Raw genomic sequence first — 27,909 nt, forward strand, 5'->3', positions numbered from 1 at the left:
TGAGGTGAGCAGTTTTAAGAAAGGAAAAAAATGTTCTGCACAAAACCACCTGTAAAATTGGAGAACATTTCCAGGCCCTTCATTCATAGGGTTATTTGAATGGCATACATTTATCTTCAATAAACACTGGGTTTAATATTTAATAATTAAATGTGATTTAATTCACCCTCACATTGTGCCTTTGGGAGAGTAGAGGAACAGCAACAGTCACACACTTCTCAGTGTCACTCAGCACCATTTATTAACTTCCAAATGCGTACCTTAAATGAGATACATTATATTTCTCAGCAAATATATATTATATTCCATTTTATCCAAAGCTTACAGTCTGTACAATCATTGTGTGTCGACTAAGTAAAAAGTTTTTAAAGTGAAATAAAAGTCTATTTCTAGATTAAAAAACACACCAGAACATTGTTGAAACAGAGCAAATAAAAAAAAGCTCAATTAAAGCTTTGATGCACAGCAGATGGCAATAAAGAAATATATCAGAAAAAGCATTACATTTGGCACCGACCAGGTGAGTTCAAACACTATGATGACCATGGAAAACTGTTAAATAAATCTTATCCCTTCATCCATTTTCACACGGTTATCTGAGATCAGTTTGCCGGGGCAGCAGCTGAACCTCTCCCTCTCCTCAGAAACCTCCTCAAACACGTCTGGTGGAATATTGATAAAAAAAGGTAAAGATTTCTTTAAAAGATTTACACTATTTCTGAACAAATATGTGGCTTCCACTCCCGTAATGGTTTAAAGTTCCATATTCATTTTTTAGTCTTTAGAAAAGTCAATTATTTCAACAATGCTCTTCCCATCGATACGGTGGTTTAGTGGTTGGTCCTGCAACCGCATAGCAAGATGTTCTCCCACTACCGGTGTCCTGTGTGGGTGGTCTGTGAATGGCCCAAAACCTGTCCAGTGTGCCCCCCACCTTCAGCCCCAAGAAGCAGGAATTCGGCTCCTGCACCCCTCAATCCTGTCATTGGGATGTGTGTAAGAAAATGAATGATCTTTCCCCCTAATATTTAGACATTCTTCGGGTGAAAAAAAAATCACATTTTAAAAACTCCCCACAAGAGAATCCAATAATTAAGTTTTGCCTTTTTTTCTGACATAAGGACTCAGTGAGTTGAATTCAACAGCGCTCCCATAGAGCATCAACCTCCAGTCACTTGCAAACGACACCTCAACTTGAAGCTCAGCAGTCACCAATAATGCATTTCTAAGTCAAATAAGTCCAAATATTTATGATTTATAAATGAACTGTAACTCAATATTTGTCAATTCTTCTAATTGAAAACAATTTCATAAAACACACACTTATTTTGAATGAATTAAACATAGATCTAATGTGTATGTCGTCACTCATTGATAGTCAATTATTGCTGTGTTTACTTAAAGCAAAGTGTCACAAACAGCTTATGTGGCTGATTTCCACCACGTGAATTGAATTGAACAGCGAGGCAGCAAACAATTTCCTGGTTCAGTTCCAGCTCTGATCAACAAAGAAAGACAGAGAAGCAGGACTTATTCTGTCGACTCCACCCTCCTCAGACTTGTTACCATCGGGCTTTGAACGCTCCACCTGATCTGTCACAGATCTGTAAAATAATCTGGAGAAGGTGTCCAATATTAGAGCTTTCTCCAGAGAAAATAACTGCATCATCCAACTTGAGAAATCCCAGCGGTGACCAGTGATGGCACAGAGTGAAGGCTTTCTCCTACTGTACTTCAGAAAGTGCTGTGTCACTGGGAAGGAATGCTCGTGTCCTGCAGCTGCCAGGAACAAAAACCTCCATTCTCAACTTCTGACACAGAAGCTGCAGCATTCAGTGACTCTTTGCAAAGTGGCTGGAGTGTGCGAAAACGTTAGCGGTGAAAACACATGCGTGAAGGCGTGTGAAGCAGTTTGGGCGTGGTGGGAAGTCACAAGGTTAAGATGTAGCTGGAGTTCTGGGCGAGCAGGGAGTGCAGCGGTCAAACAGGTGCCACATAATTCCCGGGAAACGTTCCGAAAGCATGGGTCCGATCTGACGTACCTGTGGAGGAGACAGATCAGACTGTGGGTGGAAAGTGAAAAGCAGAATCATGGCAGTAAAGTATTGCAAAGGCAGTACAATTATAAATCTCTTATAAATCTCATTCAGGCTCCTTCATGTTTTGGTTATGACATCACAGTATATATGGTAGCGCAACTGGAATTGGTGACTGAAAAATATTCCTACCAAAAATAAGTCTAGATGTGACTTATAAGCGTTATTTGTATATATTGTTTAAATTAAAATCCAATTAATCCCTTGTCAAATCTCTCATAAAATGTAATCTACTATTAATTTAAAACACAATAAAACCAAAATAATAAGAAATAAGAGAATTTGAAAGAAGACTGGATTGTTAGTGTAACACGGCGGAGTCTGTGCTGAAGGACAGTAGATGTATCAATCACACCCTGGTTTGACTCTAATTCTACGTACAGTTGTGACATTTTCATTGATTTTCTTCAATGTTTTTGCATTTCTTGAATCTCAATCTAGTATGACGTTTATAATTTACCTACGAACCAGCCATCATCACATTTCTCCATCACTTGCACGATGTCTCCTTCTCTGAGCTCCAGCTCATCAGAATTCTGCGGCTTGTAGTTGTAGACTGCTTTGTACCTGAAGGAAGAAGAAGAGACTGTTTGGAGAACGGTTGTTTCTGTGACATGATTCGGCAGTTCGAACTCGGACGTACGGCTGTCGCTGCAGAACTGAGTTGTTTGGCACATTAGCTTGAGACTTGGCAGAAGGATTGGTGCTGTTTGGTGCGGCACCCTGGAAAACACAGAAGGGTGAGCATCATGGAGAAGACCGAGTGGTTCTGTTCAGAGTGTGGAGGTGGACATGCAGTGGCAGGAGGACCTTGGAGGGGTCAGTGAGACTCGGGAGGGCAGAAGCTGGTGACTGTGCAGCAGGTGAGACAGGCTTGGTGGAGCCCCTCCAGTGGTTGTTCTGGCTGGTGGGGGGAGTAGTGCTGGAGTGGCCCTGCGGCCACCGGTAGGCTGTTTCTTTGGTTGTGTTGGTGGGTGAGCGTGAGTGCATCGGTGAGGACGGCTTCAGCGGGGAGTTTTCAGATCGAGGACTTAGTGAGTTTGGACTGTAAGGAGACGCTGGCGACAGCGGGCACGGAGAGTGGAGAGGACGTCCTGGACTCTGGGGGGCGGGTGAGGCAGGGGACAGCGGCCCCGTGGAGTAGCTGTCCAAGGAGTATTTAGTGCGTGGCATCTTGTTGACCTGGACGTAGCTGGCGGGGAAGATGCCACTCCGGCTGGTCCCTGAGATCCTTCCCTCCAACCACTTGTCATCCACTTGCCTGGTAATACAGATCACCTCACCCTGGGGATGCCAGAACCAGACCGGACATCAGATGTAATCGCTTTAATTTTGGTGTAAGTCAAAATTACACACAAATAAAATACAATTATAATAATGCATTTTTAATATTCTGGTGGAAAATATTTTACATTAAAAATGTCTTGACTGCTATACATATACATTTTGATAAAACAATAAATATTTTGACTATGCTTAGTACTACATTCATTACTAGTACTACTAAAGTAATACTAACACTGAAACTCATGTTTAGTGCAAAACAAATGTAGGAACTGCTTCTCACACAGCTTCTCACTGAAGGAAGGAACGATAACATCAAAATGAACATTCTTGTGGATTTCTATTTTACTTGGAATCGGACATTGGGTTAACAAAATTACATTTCAGAGAACATTGGTTCAACTCCGAACCATACTGTATAACTGTTCATGTGACATCTGAGGCACTAATGCAAATAGCTTTAATGCTAATACGTCGAGGAGGGAAAAACCCAGTGTCTGTACCATGATTTATTTTGTTGGACTGAAGCACTTATTTACTGAAAATACTTACAATTCTGGTGTCGAGAGATGCATGCAGAAGGGTTATCAAAAACGATTGAGTCCAGAGTCCAAATTATTTTGAGATACTTGTGCCTCTCTGCAGCTAAAGTAGGTGGAATTATATCTCACTGTTTGGGAGGTATGTGAAGATCAGAACTGCATGATTCATAAACGTCTCCCTCAATGCAGCTGGGATAAAATATAGGCATAGTTTTTGACCCAGGTATTCAATATTATGACTTGTTTAAATGTGAATGTCAGTCACAACTTGAATTCATTATTTGTGTTTGAGAAATATGTATTGGACTTTATGTTCTATTTTAATGGAAAAATCGCGAAAAAAAACTCACACAAAATTCCCACAAAATTCTCCATTCTCCAGTTTTCCTCATAATGCAAGAGAGCCCTCAGTCGAACCTTAAAAAATGTGAGATATAATCCCACCAAGTTTAAGAAAAACACTAATGATGGAGCTGCAAGATTCAGCTTCAGAGTTGAGGAGCCAGAATCAGATACGGACTTGTTCTGTTGTGGTCACTTCACACACAAAGGAATGAAGACTCAAAATATAATTCTAGATTCATAGATGATTTCTAGTTTCAGTCAGTAATGCAATAACATTCTTGTGTGTGTATTATTTGTGGTTTAATTGTGGCATGGATTGTTTGACTCTAATACTTTCCTCCCAACAACAATAAAAAACCAAGAACAGATGATTCGTAGTCTAAAAATGGGCCGTTACAAAATATCTGGGCATAAAAACGTGCTTGTTTGGGCCCTACTAACATTTTTCCTAAATCCTGCTGAGACACAAATCCTCCACACATTCCACAGGATGAATTAAGCTTATTTTGTCATTGTCTTAATGAAACTATAACATTTTATACCCCAATCCAGTATTAAGCCGAAGTTCCTGGAGAGATTTGTGTTTCCTGAACTTTACAGAGCGACGTTACCACCTTTTTTATTTGGTATGTTCGCTCAGACCTCTGGTGGCGGTTTGACGGATTACACCACAGATAAGAAGGCAAGTGAAGCAAGCGGTTGACCTCAGTTGGGTGGAGTGAAAAAAGGCTTGTTGTTTTCAATATTTCCACTTACTTTTCGAAAGGAAAGTTCAACTGGAAGGTCGGCATTGAAGTTATAAAGAGCCACGGCTTCACCGAATTCTATCACCTGCAAAGTGGGGGACTTAATCGGAGTGGGTTTCTCTGAAGGAGGGAGGACCTGCGTGAGACAACACGGTTACACAACACCTCATGGCACAGTAATTCACCAAAACATACCTCCACATAGGTGGTGGGGAAAATCCCGGCTCGTCCGTGATGTTCTCCTTCAAACCAGTTGCTGTCCACCTGCCGGTGGATGTACACGATGTCGCCCTTCTGCAGTGGCAGCTCCCTGCGCACGCAAACACACCAGTAAATCAGTGAAAAGTACTTCAAATGAAACACTGAATCAACATCACTACAGCATGAACTTACTTTGGGGACTGAGCCTGGAAGTTGAACTTGGCTCGTGCTGCTTTCATCTGCGAAAAAAAAAAAAAAAATTGTAAATACTTAAAGTCTTTATTTAAAATGGCAGTTAAACGTGTCCCATTTGAACTGACTTTCTTCTCCTCTTTCTTAGGCGATCGCTCCATGGGGTCATTGGTAGGAGAGAGGCGCGCTACTGTCGACAAACAGTTGGAAAAGGTATTGTTTAGAAAATACATTAAATAATCACTCATTGGAACAATAGCAGCGAGCTAATCTCTACTCAGATCTTCCAAGCTGAACTTCCTTCTTTCCCTACTTCCCCTCCACCCAACTCCTTCTACAAGCGTGGAATTTACGTCACTACATCAGACTCCATGAAAAAACAATATTCAAGAGATCTTAAGTCAAATTTTGGAGGCAACATTGGGTGAGATGAAGGGGCAGTGGGAGGGGCTACAATACACCCCTATGGACAAGTGAGAATCACCAATTAACCTCTATGTTTTGGGGAGGGAACCAGAGTTTTCAGGGGGGAAAAGAAATATATAAAAAAAACAACATAATAACAATCACAGATAAGAATCAATCAAGAATGAGAATAAGAATAAGAATAAGAATAAGAATAAAAATAAGAATAAGAATAAGAATAAGAATAAGAATAAGAATAAGAATAAGAATAAGAATAAGAATAAGAATAAGAATAAGAATAAGAATAGTTGTTGTTGTTGTTATTACTACTACTACTACTACTGCCAATAAGAATAAGAATAAGAATAAGAATAGTTGTTGTTGTTGTTATTACTACTACTACTACTACTGCCAATAATAATAATAATAATAATAATAATAGATGAGAACATTGATAATTTCAGCATGGTGAAAAGGTGTGCAGACTTTTGTCACTGGTGTGGTTGCTCTTCCTGACTCTCACCATACGTCGCAGAAGGCGAAGACAGTCTCCCAGTGTGTTGATGTGACGGCGCCCTTGCTCCTTGTGTAATCCTGAAACAAAGACACACTAGTTTACTGAGCCACTTTATCAGATTACACGACTAAGAACATTTGATTTGGACTGCATTTGCAGGTCAAACATCAGAAACAATAAGTCTAGTTTTTGGGTTATGAATTAACAGCCTGTGCTGGTACTTGTTTTAACACATACAAAAAGGACTTCCAGACTCCGCCTCCTCGCCAATTGCTTCTTTAAGCCCCTAAAACTCACAAAAGCCCGCAAAGGTCAAAAGCCATGAGGGAAGAGCGAGAACCATCCAAGAATGTATGACACACATGTCCAGAAATGCGAGCCTCTGCCTGCCCTGGGTAACAAATACTGTACGTGAACTTGTTACAGTTCAACAGTTTCCTAACTGAGCGTCAGACAGGTACCCTGCAAGGTATGAAGCGTCCAGTCACAGCAAGACTGGCAGGGAAATTATAGGCCAGCGGCTTGATGAGCAGAGTTACGAGTGGATTAGGAGACTCAGAGGAGGTCTGTTAATGAGTCGTGGACCCTGGTGTTTCCACGCGAGGCCCCTGCTGCTGTTTGCTGCATCTGTTTTGTGTTTGCATCCCTGCTACAGTCGACATCATGAAAGAATTACATCTTTTCATGTTGTACAAAAATCTTCCTCTGTTACTTCGAATTTGTCCTACAGATAATTTCATTCAGTTTTAGCAATAACCTTTCAAAACACATTGAACTGAATACAGAAGAGTAAAACATGAAGGTCTGTTTCTGCTGACATGTTCACATCCATTATTATAAAGTCTAGAAAATAATATCCTAATGATCTTGCTTTAGTTTTCCATGTGACATATAGAGCAAAATAAGGATGAAAATCATGCTAATCTCTCTATGTTTTTGTCCAACTAAAGAAGCTCTATAACTTTAGAGAATAAAAATTTACCATTTGAAACTATCACAATGAGTGAGACAAATTCGAAAAACAGTGATGCCTTTTAAGATCATGATATTACAGCAAATTCTTCATTTATAAAGAACGTATTAAGCCATGGGGTATCGTGACTGACCTGTAGTTTGAATCCCCCCTAACAGGTCCACTGCCTCTGCTCTCCTGTAAACACAGTAAATATTCAACAGTTTGCCCCTCAAAGATTTAGAAGGTCTGACAGAGCAGAGGTGCTGACCACTCCCAGCGGAGCAGCCGAATCCCTGGGTCCTACAGTCTACACTGTTCTCTGCTGTGTGGACAACAGACTCAAGACAATTGTTGGACCATACAGCAAGATTAGGATTGTGGGGGGGGTGTGAGGGATTTAAGTGAGTTTCTGGCAGGCGAAATGAAGCGGGCGGGTGATTCCAGCAAACACACTCAAAGCAAACATGGAATCAAGTCTTCATTCAGGGGGGTGAGGGGTTAGAGGTGCAGGTTTGGATCTGCTACTGGATGGGGGATGCTTCGGCGGAGAGTCAGGACGGGGGGTCAGTACCTCACCCCAGCCTTGTTGCTGCCTCTTTTGAGAAAGTCTCCTCTCCAGCCCCTGGATGTCTGAGTCCAACTCGGCTTCAAACTGGCTCAGCTCAGAGGCCAGACTGGCCTGAACCAGAACCATGTTGGATTTGGAACAGATAAGAATCACATAAAAGGAAGCAGGGACAGGCGGATGAGTGCTCACCTCGATGGAAGGAGACTTGACTTTTGCAGGTTCCTTGACTGACAAATGACTCTGGAAAGCAAGATGAGTAACAGAGGAAGAAATCTGTCAGTAATGCTAATATTACGTTTTTTTTTCTTAAATAAAAGTTCATATTTTATTTATTTATAAATCAATATAACAAATTTTAAATATATTTTTTTCAAGCCTTCCATATTTCTCCATATCATAAAAATTATTTTCATCACATCAATATTTGCGAGGTTGCGTCAGCGTTTCTCTGTCTGACAGCAGAAAAACAAAGCAACAGACTTCAATGAAAACTGTTGACAATGCAACAAAGAACAGATGATACAATTTTGAAGGCGTTTTTATCATCAGGATCCATGGATCATTCGAAGGTTTGTTTCCCTCCTTGTGCTGTACCACTTTCTTCTTCATCGCTGCAGTGAGTTGCACAAGTCAGTTCCAGCACGCTACTGCCACCTGGTGTCCCATTCAGCTCGGTTTTTCAAATGAAAAGGTATCTAGTTACACAGTTAAAGTTGTCAATACGTTATGAAAACAGTTTCACCCTACACATCACGATTATATTTTTTATAGTTTCCTGTCAGAAAATCTGAAAACCAAAATGTATAATATTAGTGAAATACATTTATACATAAATGTTTCCAAAAGCCTGTATTACATGCGTAAAACATTTGGAAGCTCTTCAGGTTTGATGTATTCTGACACCAAAGAAAGTTTTTGGTTTAAATGTGAACACCTGATCACTGTTTATCTGATGGTTCTCCGGGGAGGAGAACAACACGTTCCATCACAAAAGGGGAATGAAATAATCTCCATGCTGCGAGCCATTACACACGCCCAGAGGTTAACACTATAATGCGGATCACAAGACACCTCAGCTCCTGTGGGGGAGTGAAACAAAGATTCCTTTTCTTCGCGAGCTGGGGCTTTATTAAAGAGGCACTCAGGAGTGTTTGGCCAGATCAACACACGCTCTTAAACACTCTTAAATCACGCCGTTGCTTGTCAAAAACATATTTTTAAGTGAGGCCTGAAGCTCAGCGAAGCAAGTGCTGGCACATGTGGCTCAAACAATGTAGAGTCAACACCTTATGTGAGACGAACAAAGATTAAAGCAACAAGAAAAGGTGTCTGTTGTTTAACTTTAGCTACAAGCTGGGAAAACAGAGCCAGACTGGCGAAATATTTACATGGCTCTTGTTGCCAGGAGGGATTTTTAAGTTCTGTTTCTGATCTTTGCGTGTGTGTGTGTATGTGCGTCTGTACCTGGCTGTGGACCTCCGACACGCTGCTCTTTCCAGGCTCAAAGTCGAATATGCTCCTGGGCTGCTGGTGCCGCTTTCCCTCGCACGCCAGCTTATCTACATCTTCGCTCCTGGAACACGACACCCAAAACACACACAGCATGGACAGCAACTTAATCACTTCTTTTTGTTGCTGCCTGCAACAACAAATCCAAACTTGTCTGTCCTGCCTGTTTCCCACCCTCAACCCTCCCCGTCTGCTTCCTTCTCCTGTCCAGGAGGCTGGACAGAAGTGTGCCAAGTTACACTTTAATTTTCTCTGCTGGTCAGCTACTCTACACACTGATCAGCCAACAAATGAAAACTGGCTCAAGTGGTGTCATACAGGCCAATAGGGTCACTCTTATGGACCAGAAAGTATGGTAAACTTATACAGAAGACTCAAGGCCTCATTAATTTAGCATTTCTTTATTAATTCCGAGCCATTCCCCCAAAATGAGCAACAGCGGGGGCTTGACTGCTTCAGACACTAGTGATGCCCAGTGGATGCAGATGCTGTTGACTTGAAAAATGCATCGGTTTAACCTTTAAATATTGTTTAAATATTATGAATTGTACTATGTATACAGTTGCTATTAATAATGGAAACGCTTTATAACAGTGATTTAATAATGAATTTACTGATATACTTACCTTGATTGAAATCCTCTGATTATATATTTCTGTGTTATTAATATTCAAAACTTCACTGTAAGAGAGTGCCAAAGAAGGGCCTCCAAGTAAACATAGAGTGGCAGCAGCCGATCTCAGTGTCTCCTGGTCGCTGATGCATGCTGGGAAATGTGAAGCCAGCAGCCATCAGTGAAGTCGGTTTGGACTCACCAGTCTGGTAGAGCTCCGTGGGGCGTCAGTCTGAAGAGATTCTTGTCTGCCTCGCCGCGTTCCTCCGTGTTGGACGAGACCCCTGCAGGGGAGAGATGTGAGCAAAGAACGTCTTTGGTTAAGCTGCTTCAAGTATATCTGCATCACATTATACTGAACTTCAGTCAATCGTGGAAGGGTAAACGCTAATGTCATTTCACATTTGGCTGAGAGAGGAAGATCTCTTACGTTCCGAGGACCAGCTGTCAGAATCTTCCAGCTCAGGGTCTGAAAAACAGACGTCTTGCTTCAGTCTGGGTGACACATCGATGATGTCATGACCAGAGACAAGACGTGATAACAAACGACAAGAGGCATACACGTGTTTATGAGGGTGAGGTCAATGCATTGATGAATAGCTGAGGGTCATCGTAGGTGCGAACAACTTCAAATGACATAAGATGTCATTGGTTTTGTCTGTATGACTCGGGAAGGAGGAGGAGGAGGAGGAGGGGGAGCTCTTACCTTCGGGCCTCTTGTGGATCTGTCGGAACATGCTCTTGTACCAGTCTCTGGGCTTGTTTACACTCTAAATTGGGAACAAAGGGGAGGTGCAATCATGTGGCAAATGCAGTGAAACAGTGGCAAACTGAAATTCCTTCATTAGCTAGCCAACGTGGCTGAACCACGTCTGACAGCTGAAGCCTGTTTGATGTGGCTTGGTGCGATTGCATCAGTAGATTTGATGCGCAACACTAGCAGAATGCTTCCTTGATTAGTTGCTTCTCATGGGCAATGCCTCAACTGTTGACATAATCCCTAATGAATTTAAATAATAGTCCCTAAAATAAATGATTTTTGCCTCGAGTGTACACATGACAGGAGCCAATGTTTGAGGCATCTTCATAGCGGTTGTAAAACGTGATTAATTGAGGTCGCTGTACAATGAATTTATACGGAGCCCCTAAGGGGACATGACCAAAAAAAAAGAAGAGAGAAGTTTTGCGAAATCTCGCAAAAAAATCTTGTAATACTATTTCACTATGTATATCTATTCATTATATATTTCAATGGTGACAAGTGAGTGAGGGTGCAGCGCTGAGGGGTGAGACAGAGTTCTGTTTTTTGAGAGTTGTTGAGGAGAGTGAGGAGCTGCAATTGTTTCTGTTTTCTGGAGACCACTATGCAGTGTTTGAGTGAAATAAAAGAAGAAACTAAACTACAGAACGGCTGTTTTTGTCTACTGCCAGCAGACGCTACAATACTTTTGCAACATCTCACACCATTCAAATGTATTGATTCCGCTGCAAGAAGTAGAGGCGTCATGGAGGATTGCGAGATCTCGCAATACTATTTTTGCGATCTTGCAATACTTTTGTGAGATCTCACAAAACTGGTCATGGGCTCTGTACCTAAGGGGCTCTGTACCGTATATTTAAATCAGAGAGATCTCGCAAAGCTTCTTTTTTTTGTCATGTCCCCTTAGGGGCTCTGTAGAAAACGCAGCTGGTCCAAAGCAAAATAATGGTTGGTGAAAGTGGGCCGAGTGATCTACCTACTGCTGAAGCATGGGTACTGCAGGAAAAAGGCGAATTGAATTAGTAGCGTTACTGGACCCGTGCAGAATTCCACTGGAGCCAAAGACTTGGAATGGAATGGCTGAAAGTAATGATCCATGACTTTGAGAGCCAGAGAGAGAAAGAGAAAGAGAGTGTTTGCATAACCGAATTATGCCACTAGTTTGCCCATATAAGCGCCAGAACTAAGTTAATGGGCCCATCTGAAGCGGAATATTTTTGTTTTTGCAATGAATGACTAAGCGGCCATATAAGGTTCGATGACTTGAGGTAACAAAAATATGAAGTTTATCTCAGGCCAGGATTGTGCCACAATCAAACATAGCCGTAGCCGTGCAGTCTCGTCATATGATCACATCCAACCTCAGCGTGGCAAGACAGTGTTGTTTACTGATGAAACGGATTGACAATGCCACTTAACAATGACGACCGTGCAGACCCAGAAAAAGAGGAACACCCCTGGCCTCACATAATAACAACTACAGAATGCAGTGTCACCTTTGTTTGCCTAAACAACTGTGACAAGATTTCAGCATTCAAGAACTCAATATCTAACTTGAGGAAACATGTTGCGTTTTTTTTTTTTAGATATGGTTTGAACGTTTCTCGTGTGTATATGTATGTATGTTAATATATCATATATAATTTCTGTCCAATTCAATGTGATAAGTCTCTTTTAATATCTTGGTCTCCCACATATGTAGTTCTGCCTATTGAGTATGGTTAAAAAATGCTTGAAATTCTGTGATATATGTGCTTTTTTATTCTATTATTATTTGTATTATTGATTAAAGTACTTGATTTATTTCTATATTTCATTACTTTATTGATTGGATGAACTTTAATTTCTACGAAGATGATTGTTTTGTATTTTTGATTTTTGATTTGATTGAATGGTTGTATAAAAAAATAAATCAGACATTACTCAACCCTTTACTCAGTAACTGAGTTGGGTTTTTTTTTACTTTTTTACTTTTACTCAAGTGATTATTTAAATGACTACTTTTTACTTCTACTAGAGTCATATTATTATGGAGTAACAGTACTTTTACTTGAGTAATTTTTTTGGCTACTCTGCCCACCTCTGCACAATTATGCAAACTACTTTATGATAAAACTCACGATTGTCATCTAAAATTGCTTCATGCTTAGACTAAGTTGACATTCAAATAACCTTAACTTAAAGAATAGCTTTCTAATACTCCGGTTTGACATCGTCAATACTAGTTTACATTTCATCTTACTGATCTAGACGCGATGGGCATTCCTGTCTCATCAACTGGGCCGATGCCGGAGTATTTGATGAGCCTCTCTTCCCTGGTGGGGGTCCAACCACGAGGTAACGTGGTGGAGTTCTGAACACCGTTGCTCATTCCCCCTGGAATAAAACAGTGAAATAAGATAAAAAAAATACATGAGTAAGGGACATTTTTCTGAAGTACCGTGTGATTGCGAGGGGCCGTAATAGGAGCCAAAGCTGAGCCTTGCTTGAGGGCCACCATTGACCTCTGTCCCCTGAAATGGAGGAGTCAAACTGTTCAGACTGAAGATGCGGTGTAGGGCAATATTCAACCACTAGGAGGGGCTCTCGCTCTGAGTGAAGGCTGCATACCTGAAAGTCTCCAGATTTCATCCTCGCTGAGCGGAAGGGGCTTAGAGGCGGGGTGGGCAGTCCTGGGGAGATGACCACCTCCTGGGTCATCTCTGCGGTTGACAGGACCTGCTGAACCGGTGGCTCCATGGAGAACACAATCCGGGAGTCATTTGGGTTGTCAGCAGCTTGCTGCAAAACATCGGAAATGAGAAAAATGGATGATTCCAAACACTGCTGAACTTTGCCCCCGCTGAGTCTCTTGGTAAACATCAAGATGTCATGTGAACATGTCAGCAGCGGAGCGATTCCCCAGACAATAACTAGCCTCAGCGGGGTTCCCTCACATGAAAAGGCCCCTAATTTATTTAAAGCAGGGCCAGCGGGAAGTCGTGTTCCACCCACTTCATCATCTCTTTAGCCACAAGTGCAGAAAGGCCTCATTGAAGGTGCAGAAGGGGCACGGAAACAGGAGAGGGCCATTATGAGCCCATTAACTCCCTATTCACCAGCCGTGTCTGCTCTGCAGCCGGGGGGTGGAGCCGGGGGCCATAGAGGTTGGGAAGGGGTCGTCCATGTCGTCCACGGTGTCCAGCAGCGCTAGCTGAGCTCCCGCCGTTGCCATGGTGTTCTCTTTACTGCCGCCCAGGGTGTCGAGCCCAACTGTCGGGCTGGAACACTTGAATCAGGTGCTTAAGTTCTCCCAGGTTGCCAGGGGTCATGGGAATGTCCCGCCGTATGATAGAGGTCTTATCTAGATGGGATGTGGCTCACGCTTGGATCTTGTTTTTGTCTGGAGATATGTGTATGAGTGCTTTCTTTAGCCCATGAGACTTTACCTGAGACTGCATGGGATTTGTCGTCGGTCCCGGGTTAGGCAAATGTCAAATTCTTTCAAGCAGCATCCAGGAAATCTGTGAAAAAAATGAGAAAATTAATCCAAATTTACAAACCCACAAAATAACCTCTGATACAGGATTGCTTGGTCAGCCACTGGCCATCGCTTTCAACAGTTATTTTTAATTTTTGACATTAATTATGAGAGTAAACAACAGGTCAAACGACAGGCTACATGGTGGTTCTCAACTGCTCAGGCTTTGGGACCATCATTTTGGAAGCTGTGACCCAAATAATAATAACAAAATAAGTGGACAACATGACAGATTTGACCAACTGAAAGCAGTTTCTTGACTCCGGACCTACATGGTTGTGAGAAGGGCCACATGTGGCCCGCATGCTTTATGTTTGTTGCTTAACACACGTTATGGGGAGATGAGGTATCATGAAACAGTATTGCAGGGTTGACGATAATTTTCAGAGGCCACTAGATGGTGCTCTTGGTTTAGAAATGATGTGAGGTTTCATTGAATTAGTCCAAACATTTTACTGCAGGCAGCGCCATCTGGTGTCCTCTGAAAACCAGGACACTGTTTCACAACACCTCATCTACCCATCGCTACTTCACCCTGATAAATATGGTGTGTAATGAGTAAAAACCCAGAGTATCCTCCTGTTATTCCGAGGGAAAACTTGAGTCACACACTTCTCCCCCCTCGTGAGGGAAAACCCAACTAGTGAGGCGATCATCCAGATGGTGGGCAACAACACACAGGGCTGCCGATCTAACTGACAGTTCTTGGCTTCTGTTTCAGGATCAAAGTCCTGCTGAGGATGGAGACGGATGCTTCGACCCGAGCCAGATCTCATTGGCGGTTTAATGGTCTGTAATGAAAGGGGGAGTCGTTCTGCTCTGCATCATAACATTCGCTGATTTGGGATGTTTGAATGTGTCTCTGATCTTAAGAGGATATTCTCAGATTACAACGTGTTTCCGTGCGGAGCTGTGGTGGGGCTACAACTTTTGACATGAATGAGTCTTTGTGGTTGCAAAGATGGCAGCGGGTCTTCGTCCTGATGGAAGCCAGTCTGACTCATCCGTTGCATAACCACTAACTCTGTGGGGAAGGATTGTTTGCAAACATGCGTTCGGCTTAACCTTTAACACCATCACCGCTTGGTTGTTATCAGTTGCAGCCAGTCATCATGAGAGTGGACGATGAGAGTGTGTTGTTCAGTGACAGGTGTTAACACGTGACAAAGTGCTCAGTTTATGGTGCACAGTCCAGATGAAAACATGGTATTGATGGATAAATCGATAAAATTTAAACTAAAAGAAGTAAAACAATTGAATGGATATACTTAGCTTTCGATCAAAACAATCGGTACAACCCGCCAATGTGAAGCATCATAGCTAAAACAAGCTTCTCTGTGAGGTTTTGTTCGGATGGGAGGTATTGAAAGATGATATCTCAGCCTTATAAATCTATTTAAGGTTCTTGGAATCCAGTTCTAGTGTTGATAAAAGCTTCCATTTGCACGTCTGCATTAGCTCAAGAGAGGAACAGACACAGTAGCAATGGGTGTTAAAAAAAACAGCTAAGATACAGCTCTAGAACTAACGTGCTTTAACAGGAAATGAGAGTCAAAATGGATTCAAATATCACTCTTTCATTTCTTGTAAGATAATTTTCGCCATGGTAAAACCCACATTGCAAAACTTGTTCTCTTTCGCCATCAACAACACCTCAAAAAAGATACTCTGCTTTCATGTTTGTAGTTTCCTCCTCGTAGCACAAAGACGTATCAGATTTCCTTTCCTTCATCGAATGCAAGTTTCCAGATGAATTTCAGAGGCTTATCCACAACACTTTTACAGAGGTGCCACAGACGGGACATAGGACTAGTCTGCGTTGTGCGTATAAATAATGCATCATTATGCTCCAGTAGGTGCTCAAATGCGTCAAAACTGAGTTCTCTTACTCATTTAGTATTCAATAAAGTTTCTGTATTCAGTGTGAGACGGTCAGTGTCATGACATTTGACTGACTTATTTCAACCTAGAGAGCACTGCAGTTGTTTCTGGCCACTTTAATGGCAATTTTACAAAAGTGTTCCTCTCCTGTTTTAGGTACACAATTTAAGTGCTGTTCTTAATATTAAGGGCCACAACCTAAAGTATCGAGTATAATGTTGAAGTATAATCATAAAAAAAAAACATTACATGTCTAAGGCATTTTTCAGCTGTGCTGAATGACAAAGACCAGCGGCTCATGACAAAGACCTTTTACATTCTGATAGTCAGCATTTCGCCACTCAATTGAAGACAGCAGCGCTCTGTGGTTATGCCATTAATATTCACAGCAGATGTGTGATAATGGTCTCAGTGTGCTCAGAAATGGGAGAACATTTTTGGCAGAGGGGGGCTATGCAAAAATCTCAAGAATACAGTCTAAATTTTTGAGGGGGAAAAGATCTAATATAAGTCAATAACGTTAGATGAAAAAGGTGGAAAATAAACGTCTTTAATGTAAAATCTTATAGACACCAGATTTATACAAAAATAAAAAAATATGAATTAAAAAGGAGACAGTGGAACATTTAGAGTGACTGTTAAAAAGGTTCATTTAAAAATGCTACAGATTTTTATTTTTATTTATTTAGTTTACAGTTAAATTATCGGCAAATATCGGTGGGAGGGTTTGACTTCATAACACAGAGTAAAATATGGGGGAACATACATTTATTATTGAGCGAATGAATCACACTATTCAAGATAAATATCATCATATAATCACATGTGTCATGTTCAGGGTCCATGTAAGGCCTTGCTCTGCTGAAGACCTCCTGCCCCAGAACAGCACAGCGCTGCTGTAATGACGTGTAAGCTCATATTTTAACGTCTCTGATCAACGTCCAACAAGAAAAGTCCTTCACCTCCTCAAACATTCCTCTGCTCAGAGCAGCAACAGAGCCGACCTAATAAGGAAACACACTTGTCAATACCACACAAAAACCTTCCTTGTCCGACATTCTGGCTCGGAACACGAGCGCATTCTTATATAATGACCCGAACTGCAGCGCGGCCCGAGCAGCTAGGTGAGTCGTCTATTATCACCGCTGGATCTTCCCCACACAGACGGATGAAGTTTGCTATAAAAGCTCCAGGTGTGCGAGAGCAGAGGATAAAACATGACACAGAGACTCACCCGGACGGTTAACTTGCAACTTATGGCTTCTATTGTTCTGAAGAAAAAAAAAGATTCCTGAAGGTTTCAGAGAGTAAATCTTGACTTTTGTCCTCAGGAAGCTCTTCCGGTCTGGGAGAGCTTTATACCAGATGCTAAAGTCGACCGCAGACTGTAAAGTGGCTCCTCTTATGTAACTAATGAACCAAGCTTTTATTGTGTGGAGTTATAAACTCACAGTGCGAAACATGACCAGCTCAGCTGAACTGAAAGACAAACTTTTGTCTCCTCGTTCTGAAGATAAGTCCAATGAAATGATACAAAGGGGAGTCATTCTGTTAGCTTTTCTTCTGTAGCTGACATAGAACCAAAGAGCTTGCCAGGTCAGAGTGAAGAAAGCTTCTTGGTAATATACTTGCTTCCGCTAAATCCCTGAGTAGCTGCGACCTCTCCCAGCTACTCAGGGCAAGAGGCAGGGGACACCTGGGACAGGGCACCAGTCCATTGCACGTGAAACCATGACTGATGGGAAAGTTGTTGTTCATTCTCAGAGAGAAAAGGTGGGCTTCTACAATACAAAAAATAATAATAAAATGAATTAGGAAATATTGCAATCTTCAAATGAAGCACAATTTAAAATAAAAAAAAAATGAAATTGAAACGTTATACATTTGTTTAGGAAATTATTTTTTTGTGGAAATTGTAAAGCTCAAAAAGACAAACTAAAGCGAACCAGCAAGTATTTTCCAGATACAAATATTTCTACTGCAAAAATGAAGCCTTTAATTTTTAACCAGCGGTACCTACTAATAGTGCAACCCTTTAGGACTCCACAAAACTCTTCCAGCTTTAGTACAAGTCTCTAAAGGAAGTCAGTGAATGCCACAAGACATAGCACTTTTAAAGCACATTTGTACACTCTCTCTTACATATGATTCACTGTAAGTCCTGTTGAAAAACTGTTTTGGTGGCATTTGGTATTGACTTCTGGATCTTGTGATTCTTTAGAGGATTTGTGATGCTGTGTCCAGAGAGAGCTCCGCATGAATCCTTGTTTACAGCGTGTGTTGTGGGAGCGAGTTTTCGGAACGCTGCTGCCAACTCTGGTCCAACTGAGCTCATTTGAATTTGATGATAGATCTAAAGATATATTTGGTGAGAGTCAAATGGCCAGAGCTGCTCTGCAGGGCCCGTGTTGGGTCGGATTGGTGGGAAAGGGTAACTACCTGATCTGTACCAAGATATAAACCATGGGAGTGTGGTGGTGAGGAGTACTGCACCAAAACAACACACTCTCTGTTCACAAATTTAGCGACAACTCGAATGACTTGGTGGAAGGCGTTGGATGATGTTCATGAAGCAACACTGAAACTGAAAGCAGAAGTAAGTTTGATCGCCCCCAAAAAAACATCCAGCACTCAGCAAATAATGACAGTTAAGTTTTCAGTTAGTTTCCATTGTACTTAAGTTGGGATTCTTTTGACTCAGCATGAGTCAGCTTCACCACACCCCTGTGAATCCCGTCACCAGCAGAAAGCTCTGCAACGGAACTTCAGTAAACCCACGCCAGCGGCAACATTATCAGTCTCCTCTCAGCCTGCTTCCATAAAAAGACCTGATGTGACCGGTTCAGTCCGAGCACCACCTCCAACTGCTCCTGCTATCTGCTGAGCTGACCGGACGCGACCCTGATACGTGAGTGTGACCCCTGAACTTCTGGAGGCGCCGCCAGGAAGGCGATGATGTGAGCTGGGAGAGAAAGTCATTCATCCTCCCTGCAACTGGTCAAGAGAGTGGCACAAAGCCAGGAATAAAACTGTCACTTACAAAGTGAGCGCCTTCACTCAGAGGCGTCGGCTTGTGTGAGTGAAGGTTAATGATTGACTGGAGGCTATAGTCATGCACAGCGTGGTGAACCCATCCAAGTCCCCCAGAAGACGAAGAGAAAGAAGAGCCGCCTCCTCCACTGCTGTTTGCTCAGGCCGCTTCTACTGTGATGCGCACAAACACGTATTTATTCCCACCCCACTGAGACAAGGGGATAATACTGATGTTTTTTCTTGACAAAAGGCCATAGAAATGGTCTTCATTTCAGTTGGACACGCTCAATCATGTCTGTCTCTGACATCTCTCTAGCCTGACATGACTGGCTGACAACAAAACCTGTCTGTCTTCATTGGAATGGGAAAAACACAACGCTTCCTCAAGGGCCGCAGTATATACTGCGAGAAGTGTGACGGGCCGTCAAGCAAAAATTAACAAGGGGTCTCATGTGTAGGTCAAAATGGAAAATAAAATTAGATTTTCTAGACTTTAGGTTAAGTATTAAGTATTTCTTCTTTCTTATTTTATTTTCTTTAAAACCATATACATATATATATATATATATATATATATATATATATATATATATATATATATATATATATATATATCACCACATGCTATACATATATGTATATACATACATATATATATATATATATATATATATATATATATGTGTATGTATGTATGTATATGGTGGGACTTTAACAGCTTTAACAACTTTAACATTATTACGATTAATTAATGACAACAAAAAAATATTTTATTTTATTTCATTTTTTTTAACAGTTTGCTCTCAAGACAACAGGGAACCTTTGTAAGTGCAGGAGTTTGTCCACTGATCACACTGATGCACAAGAGACATTGCAGCTAGGAGGATAACAACAACAACAAACATGGAGGAATATTTTTTGCTAAATAAGGTTTTATAAAAACTTGTATATGGCCACCATCGTGATTTATTGTGTTATTGTCACACTGATGCAAAATAAACAATATTTTGTTGTTTAAATGTATGTATGGGTCCATCACTTGATTCATAATATAATTCGTAATATAACAAATTCATTCAAATTATATATATATATATAAAAACAAAGAACTTTAACAAGCTATATTTAGAATAAAGGTGGTCATGAATACAAATAAAACGTAGAAAATTACAGTGACAAATTAATGTCAGTTGTCAGACACATTTCAGCTCTGGAATATAATGAGGGATTACTGTTTGACCTCATATGGAAATCTGGGGTTTTAATGATGTGCTGTACAAACACACGAATTAAATGAAAATATGAATGAAAATAATCATGATAATAATAGTAATAAACTGTCCACAAGCTTGAGACCAATGGAGATGTGAAAGCCAGGGCGAGACTTGGGTCTGTCTGGGAAAGCTGCTAAAAGAGCATGTGGTGAATAAATACCACACTGACTCCAAACATCTTCACTGACTCACTCTGTTAAATATGTACGAGTCCAGAAGGTTGACAACAAACGGCGCTGGCCTTTAGTAACTGTGCAGATGTCCCAACATGATGCCATACAAGGGCCTGGAGCTGCAAGTTTATCATATGTGGTTATTAGGGGATACACACATTTATCAGGGGGAAAGCGTTTCACCTCCTTCTATGGTCCTGTCCCCTCCGACAGCCAGCAGGAGTTTGCGTGCTTTGTGTCAATACAGCGAGATGTAGTCCCCTGAGGTGACAACAAATCACGGACAGCAAGAACCAGCGGCAACCAAATGGCAGCTCAACTCTCAGCCTGTGCAGTTTGTTTCCTCGAGAAAAACATGAGTGATGTGAACAGTGAGGTCATGCTTGCTTCTTAATTATCCTGTCAGTATTGGCTTTACGTCACCAGCTGCTCACATCTGTATCTGCAATCTGAAGAGGCTCACGTAATATGGGTCATAACAAGTCGACATACATTTTCCAGTCAACAAACTCGAGTTTCAACACTGACTGTGTGTGAAAATACAAGACAAAAAAACATGCAATACAATCCAATTTTAACTTTAAGCCTCATAATACTTTGACACCTGGTCAAAACTGTTCAAGGGGAAGTAAGGGAGGAAACGCTTCTGAGAAAAGGGATAACCCACACAGGCCCTCACGGCTGTCAAAGCACATTCTTAATATGAGCTCTGGCCCTTGGACCTCCACTAATATCACAAAGGGAATCAGAGGTGGCTGAAGAAATCTGCCTGACAGTAAGAGGAGCCTCCACAGATGCCCGGACCATCCTGGAGCCACCAGACTTATGTCCAGTTACGTAGCACAGAAAAACCATTCTTATTGTCCTAAATAACGTAAAATAAATCAAAGTAGAAGCTCACATGGAAAAGTGATGTTTGAAGTCAACTTTAAATGTCCTTCAAATGGAGCATATTAAAAGCAGTGGCTGCCTCTGTTCAAAAACTCTGCAGTATTTTCTCTGGTGTTCTTATTTTCAGGAGCAGGGAGAGTGGAAATAATGTCTATCCAACACAAATTCATGAGAAGCCAATGAGAGAGAAGCCTGATGTCACGTTTGTTTCAGCGCCTTGATGAACATAACATATACGAATTTATGGACTTTTACAAGTCAAGAAATGTATCGCACAACATGACATGGAAGACTACGACTGGACCAAGCATTGCTCAGCGTTTGCATGGGGAAACTCGGCCTTTAGCAAAGGAAAAACATAATATATGTTCTACAAAACAAACTGGATTTTCCCTTCCTGAAATATCTCAAGGAAAATGATAAAAAAAAATGTGATAAAAATGGACAAAAGCCATTAGAGTTATGTAACATATATTATATATATATTCCTCCAATTAATATATGTATAGTATATATATATATATATATATATATACATCTGTGTCGCTCCACCCCTGAGGTGAATCCAGAACCACAGGGTTAAACTGATCATGCTTCTGTCTTCGTGCCGTGTGTTCAGACGAATCATTCTGTTGTTTATGGAAGACATAAACAACAGAAAAAGAGTTTAACCTGTTCAGTAATTATGATTATGTTAGCTTGTTGTCAAGGGGAAGTATATACATATAGGTGTGTGTGTTTCAGCATGTCTATTCTATTGAGAACCAACTTTTCATATTTGAGGATTAAAACACCAAAATAACTGGGTCATTTTAATTTAATTTAAGTTTGGTTCAGAGTCCTGGTTAAGGTTAGCCATTTGTGGTTAGGTTGAAGGTGAGAGGCTGGGGAAAGGGTTACGACAATGGGTCCCCACAAAGATAGGAATACAAGTGTGTGTGTGGACATTTGATTAAAAAATATGTTTAAAAAAGTGCATGAGAGTAAGATAATGGCTTAGGTTATCAGCATTAAACAGCTTATGGTTAAGTGTTTCCAGTTGTTCTGAACTCAACCCAACACACAGGTGAAGTCTTCTGAAGTGTAAAACTGGAAGGGCGATCAGTCAAGTTTACACTTGCCGGAGGATGAAGTGGCACCAGCAGTTTAAGTCAAGTGCCCTGCCTCCGATCACGGAATGAATCACAACAATCCAAAACTTGACAAAAAGGATTCTGAAGTCCATAAAAGGATGCAAATGCAAGGTCAAACTTCTCATAGTGGTGAGAGAGAACCGCCTTTGCCTCACGCTTTTACACAGAAGAGCAGCATCAACAAGTCCTAAACCGGCAGCACAATGACATCGGCCTGTCAGAGCCCGCACACACCCGGGGGCCGAACATGTGTGGAAGCCCTGCCAACGCTGCCCTCTCTCGTGCTCCACTTCCCATCGGCTCCCACGATCCCAGCCACCAGATCCCACGTGTGCGACGTGGGTGAAACATGTCGGCTCTGGTGCATCTCCACCACTGCCACCGACACTGAGAGGTGCCAGACAGGTTACTCCAGCTTTAAAAACAACCTGTCTTTGTACACTTGCTCAAGACAAGTGGCGGCGGATTAAAGCGAAGCTGCCATGGGAATGTGTACTCACCCTGCGAGTGGCGGTAACAAGTGGAGTCTTGCTGTGGATGTGAACTTTGCTGGAGACTCTCTCTGTTTCACTCATGAACCCGTCAGGACACAATATCTCTCCCTCGCTCTCTTTCACGCCAAGCGCTCGCCCTGCCTCTACGCAGGACTTCCCGGTTGACATGAGTTTCCATGGCAACCCATTGGGCCCCGTTCAAAAGGCACCCTGCTCTTGGCTTGTCAGCTCTTTGGGCTCTATTGTTGCGATAAGGTGATATTTCACAGGGCCGGGTGAAGCCAAGGAGAATGGTTGGTCACCTCCCAGACACGGCTTCCACCACATCCCCCTGTCCAGGCTCTTCTTCTTGGATCAGCCACGTTTGTTTTGACATCGTCTGAGCTTCCTCTGATGAAGATGACGTTCCAACATGACATCCCGCTCAACTACAGTTACAAGGACATTCATTTCAGCTTAGATGTTCACCGTTCAATGAATCTGCTTCACTTGTTACATTAGAAAATACTGACAAGCTTCAGACCTGGTACGATAAACATTGTAAAGCTTCCTACAACGCATTGTGCGATACATTGTTCTAGCTTTTCCAAAAGAGTTTGCATCAAATGCTGAATTTGTCCTCTTCACTAGTGACTGTAATTCAAAACATTATGAAGACAGTAGTTGACACGCTGCCATCTAGCAGCGGGAGGCTGTCACTACAAGGTACGTAGCTTGTCAGAGCCCCACATGCAGAGAACAAAGCCTGTTGTTCATGGTTATGTCTGGGGTGCGTGCTGATGATGCTATACGGGGGGCTATAACTGCATCCCATCACATCACAATACACAAAATAGCAAAGTGAAATGAAGAAACATCACTGTAAAATCTGGGCTCTGATTGGTCAACACCTGCCGGAGATCAGCTTTTTCATCTTGAGTGTTCGATACTATAGATGTTACCTGAAGCATGCCACATGTAACACTGTCGTCCTAAACACGTCTGTTTTGTTACACGTAAAATCACAAGTTATCAGTCAGAATCACTTCAAAAGAATGCTACAAACGTTTCATGCTAATATTGACATAATACTTAAATCGAAGTACGACATCTACAAGAAGTGATCTTAAAAACATTTAAAATAACCAGCTCAGATTTAAAACTCGAGCTAAGTCGATAAAATATATGTGATATGGCACAGATTCATGGGGAAAAAGCTTGAGACTAAACATCAAAAAGACAACAGGATAGTAAACAGATTTTTGGAACAAGAGTTAGTTCTGCCGCTGCTTTAGAAACAGTGTGGTACAAGTTGTTTCTGAGGGAGGACCAAGAGTATGTGGTGGCCTAAGACTAGCTGTAGCCATAAATGAAAATAACTAAAAAATATATATACATGAATATCCTATAAAGCAATTCTGGCAGCACAGTTCGAGCAATTGTTTCCTGTTTATTCCTGCGTCCTGAGTGTTTATGTGCGGTGTGTGTCCTCCGGGTGCCTTGTATGGAGGCGGATGTAAATATTACCTTTGATTTGACTTTTGTTTGTCTGAGAAAGGAAACATTACAGTGATTGAAAGAGCTGTTTTGTGAACTTGTACTTCCACAACTGCAGTCCATTTCCAGTGGCTCTTGATGGACAAGCACCTGGCTGGGAAGTCCACCCTCCATCTGCATGGTTCAGTCACATTAGCAGTGATGAAGCCCTCTGAAAAGCCCATGGAAGAACCATAAACTATCTGGAGCCGCCGCCCGCCGCAACAGCCGACCTATGGCTTATGGATCGGCTCATCACATGTGTTGCTCTGATGAGGTTAACACCTGTTTATCGATTGCAGTTTGCATGCTTTTTCTCCACCTCTGCAGCCGTCTTCTATTGAAGAACCGATGCTAATATGTCAGAATGTGTTGGCAAACTAGAAGCTTTCAGTCATTTTATAGACTGTTCCTGCTGCTACATTTTACACGTAGCTTCATGCAGGAATGTTTCTATAAATTTAAAGAGCCAAGAACAGTTCCTGTTCATCCTCAGAAATTAATGTCAGTTTCATCCCGTACAAACCGAGTTATTGGCTCCTCCAGTTCGCCAATAAGAAAAGCAAAAACCACGTCATATAAGGAAAAGAATGCATGAGTTTACGGTGGGAAACCAGCCGCATATCTGCACACACCAACGTGATGCCAGTAGCAGCTGCTTGGCCCATATGAATGTGTAATATGTACAATGAAAACTGTTGTGTTTTTGAGAGTCAAAACTAAAATCCTGAAGTCCAGATGTGACATTGGGGACCAGCGTAATTTCTCTCCTTGTTTTTATGCGTCATATTTATTGAAAGACACCGTTTTTGTTCAGTGTTTCCTCAAAAAGTGTTTTTGTTCTGTGGTATGCAGTTATAACACTAGCAACTTTGGTTTAACGGGTTAGGGGGGCCACAAGGGTCTGTCCTGTCCACCAAACTCTTCTTCACTGAACTCTCCTGGAGCTACATTCGTCTCCTCCGATCTATAGTGAATGTTGTACCAACTGCTCCCTCTAGGAAAAGGTTCTCACCAGGACCACCTTCAGTAACTCAGTGTTCACCCTGATTTCAAAGGTCTGCAACAACTTCATCGTGCCGATACAAGGCGCACAACGTGGGTATTCACCTTCTACTGTGGCACAAATGCTGCTGCATGTTCTCTTCCAGGCTCTTGTCATGTCCAGACCATGACCAGTCTCTCCTGCTGACGTCTGTGGCTCATCTAGCTCAACAGGTCTTCAACAACACCCAGATTCAGCAACCTGCAGATCTCACCTGATCTTGACTCGCTCTAGCCATAAAACCAAAGCGAGCAACATTTGTGTTGCTCTGCCTTTTTAATAATTCAGTCGAAAGATCAGTTTACTAAGCCTCCTCTCCTCCAAGGTGGATTTCACTCCCTGCACTTGAGCATGGCAGTGCTATAACTCTCCCACAGGCTTGGTTCCTACAGAACTTTCTCCTGCTGCGTCCACATCCGACACCCTGTCACTCTGCAGTTGTACGAGGGGATCGCGCCAGAGCTGGTCAACACTTCGGCTCCCTGTCGTTTTCCGTCATATTCCATACATGCCATCCATCAGATCGGAATTCCCAGAGGAAACAGGATTAAGAATTCCCATCTCGTCTCGCTGTTCAGATTCTGCACAGCGCTCATTAGCAGCCACAGATTCCACTGGGTGAACAGCCGTGACGTAAAGACCTTATGTAATGATGGGCAAATTACAGACGGAGCTCAAAAACCATTTTTAAAAGTCATCATTGTCAAATGTGTTGATGAATAACCAGTCACCAAAGTCTGTTCATAATATTGAAAAAAAAAATGCTTGAAATGTTGAAAAAGTTTGAAATGTTCATGTGAAAATATTTTGTTTGGTCATGGGAGGCCAATCATTTTATTATTATTTTTGAAAAAGATATATCATGGTGTCAAAAGATACACAATAAGAAAGGATGAGAAACGGAAAACTGTCATGGAAATACAGTTACAATATTTTTATAAAGATACAATCTAAAAACAATTATTTATTATATCATAAATATTCATTTATTACTACCACAAATAACAACAATGATAAAAATAAGATAAAATCTATAAACAATTATTCATTATGCCATAAATATTTCTTACTACCAAATAATGATAATAACAATAATAATAATAATGTATTCAAATTATTGTCATTTAATTATAGAGAATTTATGTATACAAATTCTGATTTAAATATTAAAAACACGAAATAAATAATAATAAATAGACAATGTACAAAATTAATACCTTTATGGTATTATGGAAAAAACGTTTTAAAAAGTTACAGGAAGAGAGCACAAACACCTAGTGTCATACAGTAGTAATAATACGAACATGTAATATGAATACATTTGCTTACTCAGCACTCACAGTGCATAGCACTAGGTTTCAAAACTTCACATATGGAGGGAGGCTGCGTACTTTGCTGAACCATTAGGAGCAATCGGAGGTCAAGCACCTTGCTCAGGGGCACATTGGCACAAGGTGCTAGCAGAGAAACTCTCAGGCACTGAGTGTGCCTCCTGATGAAATGGGGAGTAAATCAATATTATTGGGGAAATCTGATAGTATCATCTAAAAAACTAAGAAGTATTTCTCCATATGACTCTGAAAGAGTTGTGACAGCCAACAGCTGGACTCCAGAATAACGGTCAGCCCAACTGTTGGTGACACATTAACTCTAGAATTTCACACTCTCTGACTAAACTGCTGCTCAGCGCTTCAACAAAAAGGAGCCATGACTCAAGATTGACATAGCAGCTACAAGCCTGATGTCAGGACCCAAAGAAAGAGAGCTCAGGGTTCAAACGGTCCGTGTTGCTGAGGGTGAGAAGCTGTGCAGTACTCACATGTGAGCGCAGTGAAGTCTCCTCGGCACAGAGGACGGGAGGAAGTGAGAACTCTGCCGCTCCTCTCCTTCTCAGGCTTCCTTTATCTCTGCTGAATGATTCAGAGTGTTTGACTGGGTGACCGTGGGCGTGTGTGTGGGGCGAACGTCTGCATGTGTGTGTGTGTGTGTGAGAGAGAGCCCACACTTTAGAGCTCATCAGGGAGAAGGAGAAGTAATAGTTTCCATCCACAGCTGGAAATAATAGAAATTCCCATACAGGCACAAGCTCTGAGGCCCCGCCCCCCAGACTTCAGGAGGCTATTTCCACTCTGCTCACTCAGTCATTACACCTTTATTATCCCTTCTGGCACATTTAGATCCCATAATAAAGCTGACAAATCTTGATGTCTGTGGATC

General features: G+C 41.6%; 1 protein-coding gene across 6 annotated transcripts; it reads right to left on the minus strand.

Annotated features, from left to right (window-relative positions):
* Positions 1-229: 229 nt before the first annotated feature.
* Positions 230-27,654, minus strand: sorbs3 (sorbin and SH3 domain containing 3). Of its 6 annotated transcripts, none has more exons than XM_053871546.1 (21): positions 27,512-27,654; positions 14,162-14,236; positions 13,344-13,514; positions 13,174-13,246; positions 12,976-13,109; positions 10,680-10,743; positions 10,404-10,442; positions 10,176-10,257; positions 9,316-9,424; positions 8,041-8,091; positions 7,855-7,962; positions 7,435-7,478; positions 6,335-6,405; positions 5,535-5,593; positions 5,407-5,453; positions 5,209-5,323; positions 5,024-5,149; positions 2,907-3,380; positions 2,740-2,819; positions 2,557-2,663; positions 230-2,042 (listed from the first exon to the last, which is right to left on the minus strand). In XM_053871546.1, exons 2-21 carry the CDS (start codon positions 14,171-14,173, stop codon positions 1,981-1,983), a joined length of 2,028 nt encoding a protein of 675 aa, XP_053727521.1. In that variant the 5' UTR covers positions 14,174-14,236; positions 27,512-27,654; the 3' UTR covers positions 230-1,980. The 6 variants fall into 6 exon arrangements, with proteins under 6 accessions (XP_053727521.1, XP_053727524.1, XP_053727522.1 ...); XM_053871549.1 differs by having other exon boundaries at positions 3,279-3,380; positions 5,535-5,596; XM_053871547.1 differs by having other exon boundaries at positions 230-1,616; positions 5,535-5,596.
* Between the last annotated feature and the right edge of the window lie 255 nt (positions 27,655-27,909).

This window comes from Synchiropus splendidus, chromosome 7 (genome assembly GCF_027744825.2).
Source record: "Synchiropus splendidus isolate RoL2022-P1 chromosome 7, RoL_Sspl_1.0, whole genome shotgun sequence".
Lineage (NCBI taxonomy): Eukaryota > Metazoa > Chordata > Actinopteri > Syngnathiformes > Callionymidae > Synchiropus > Synchiropus splendidus.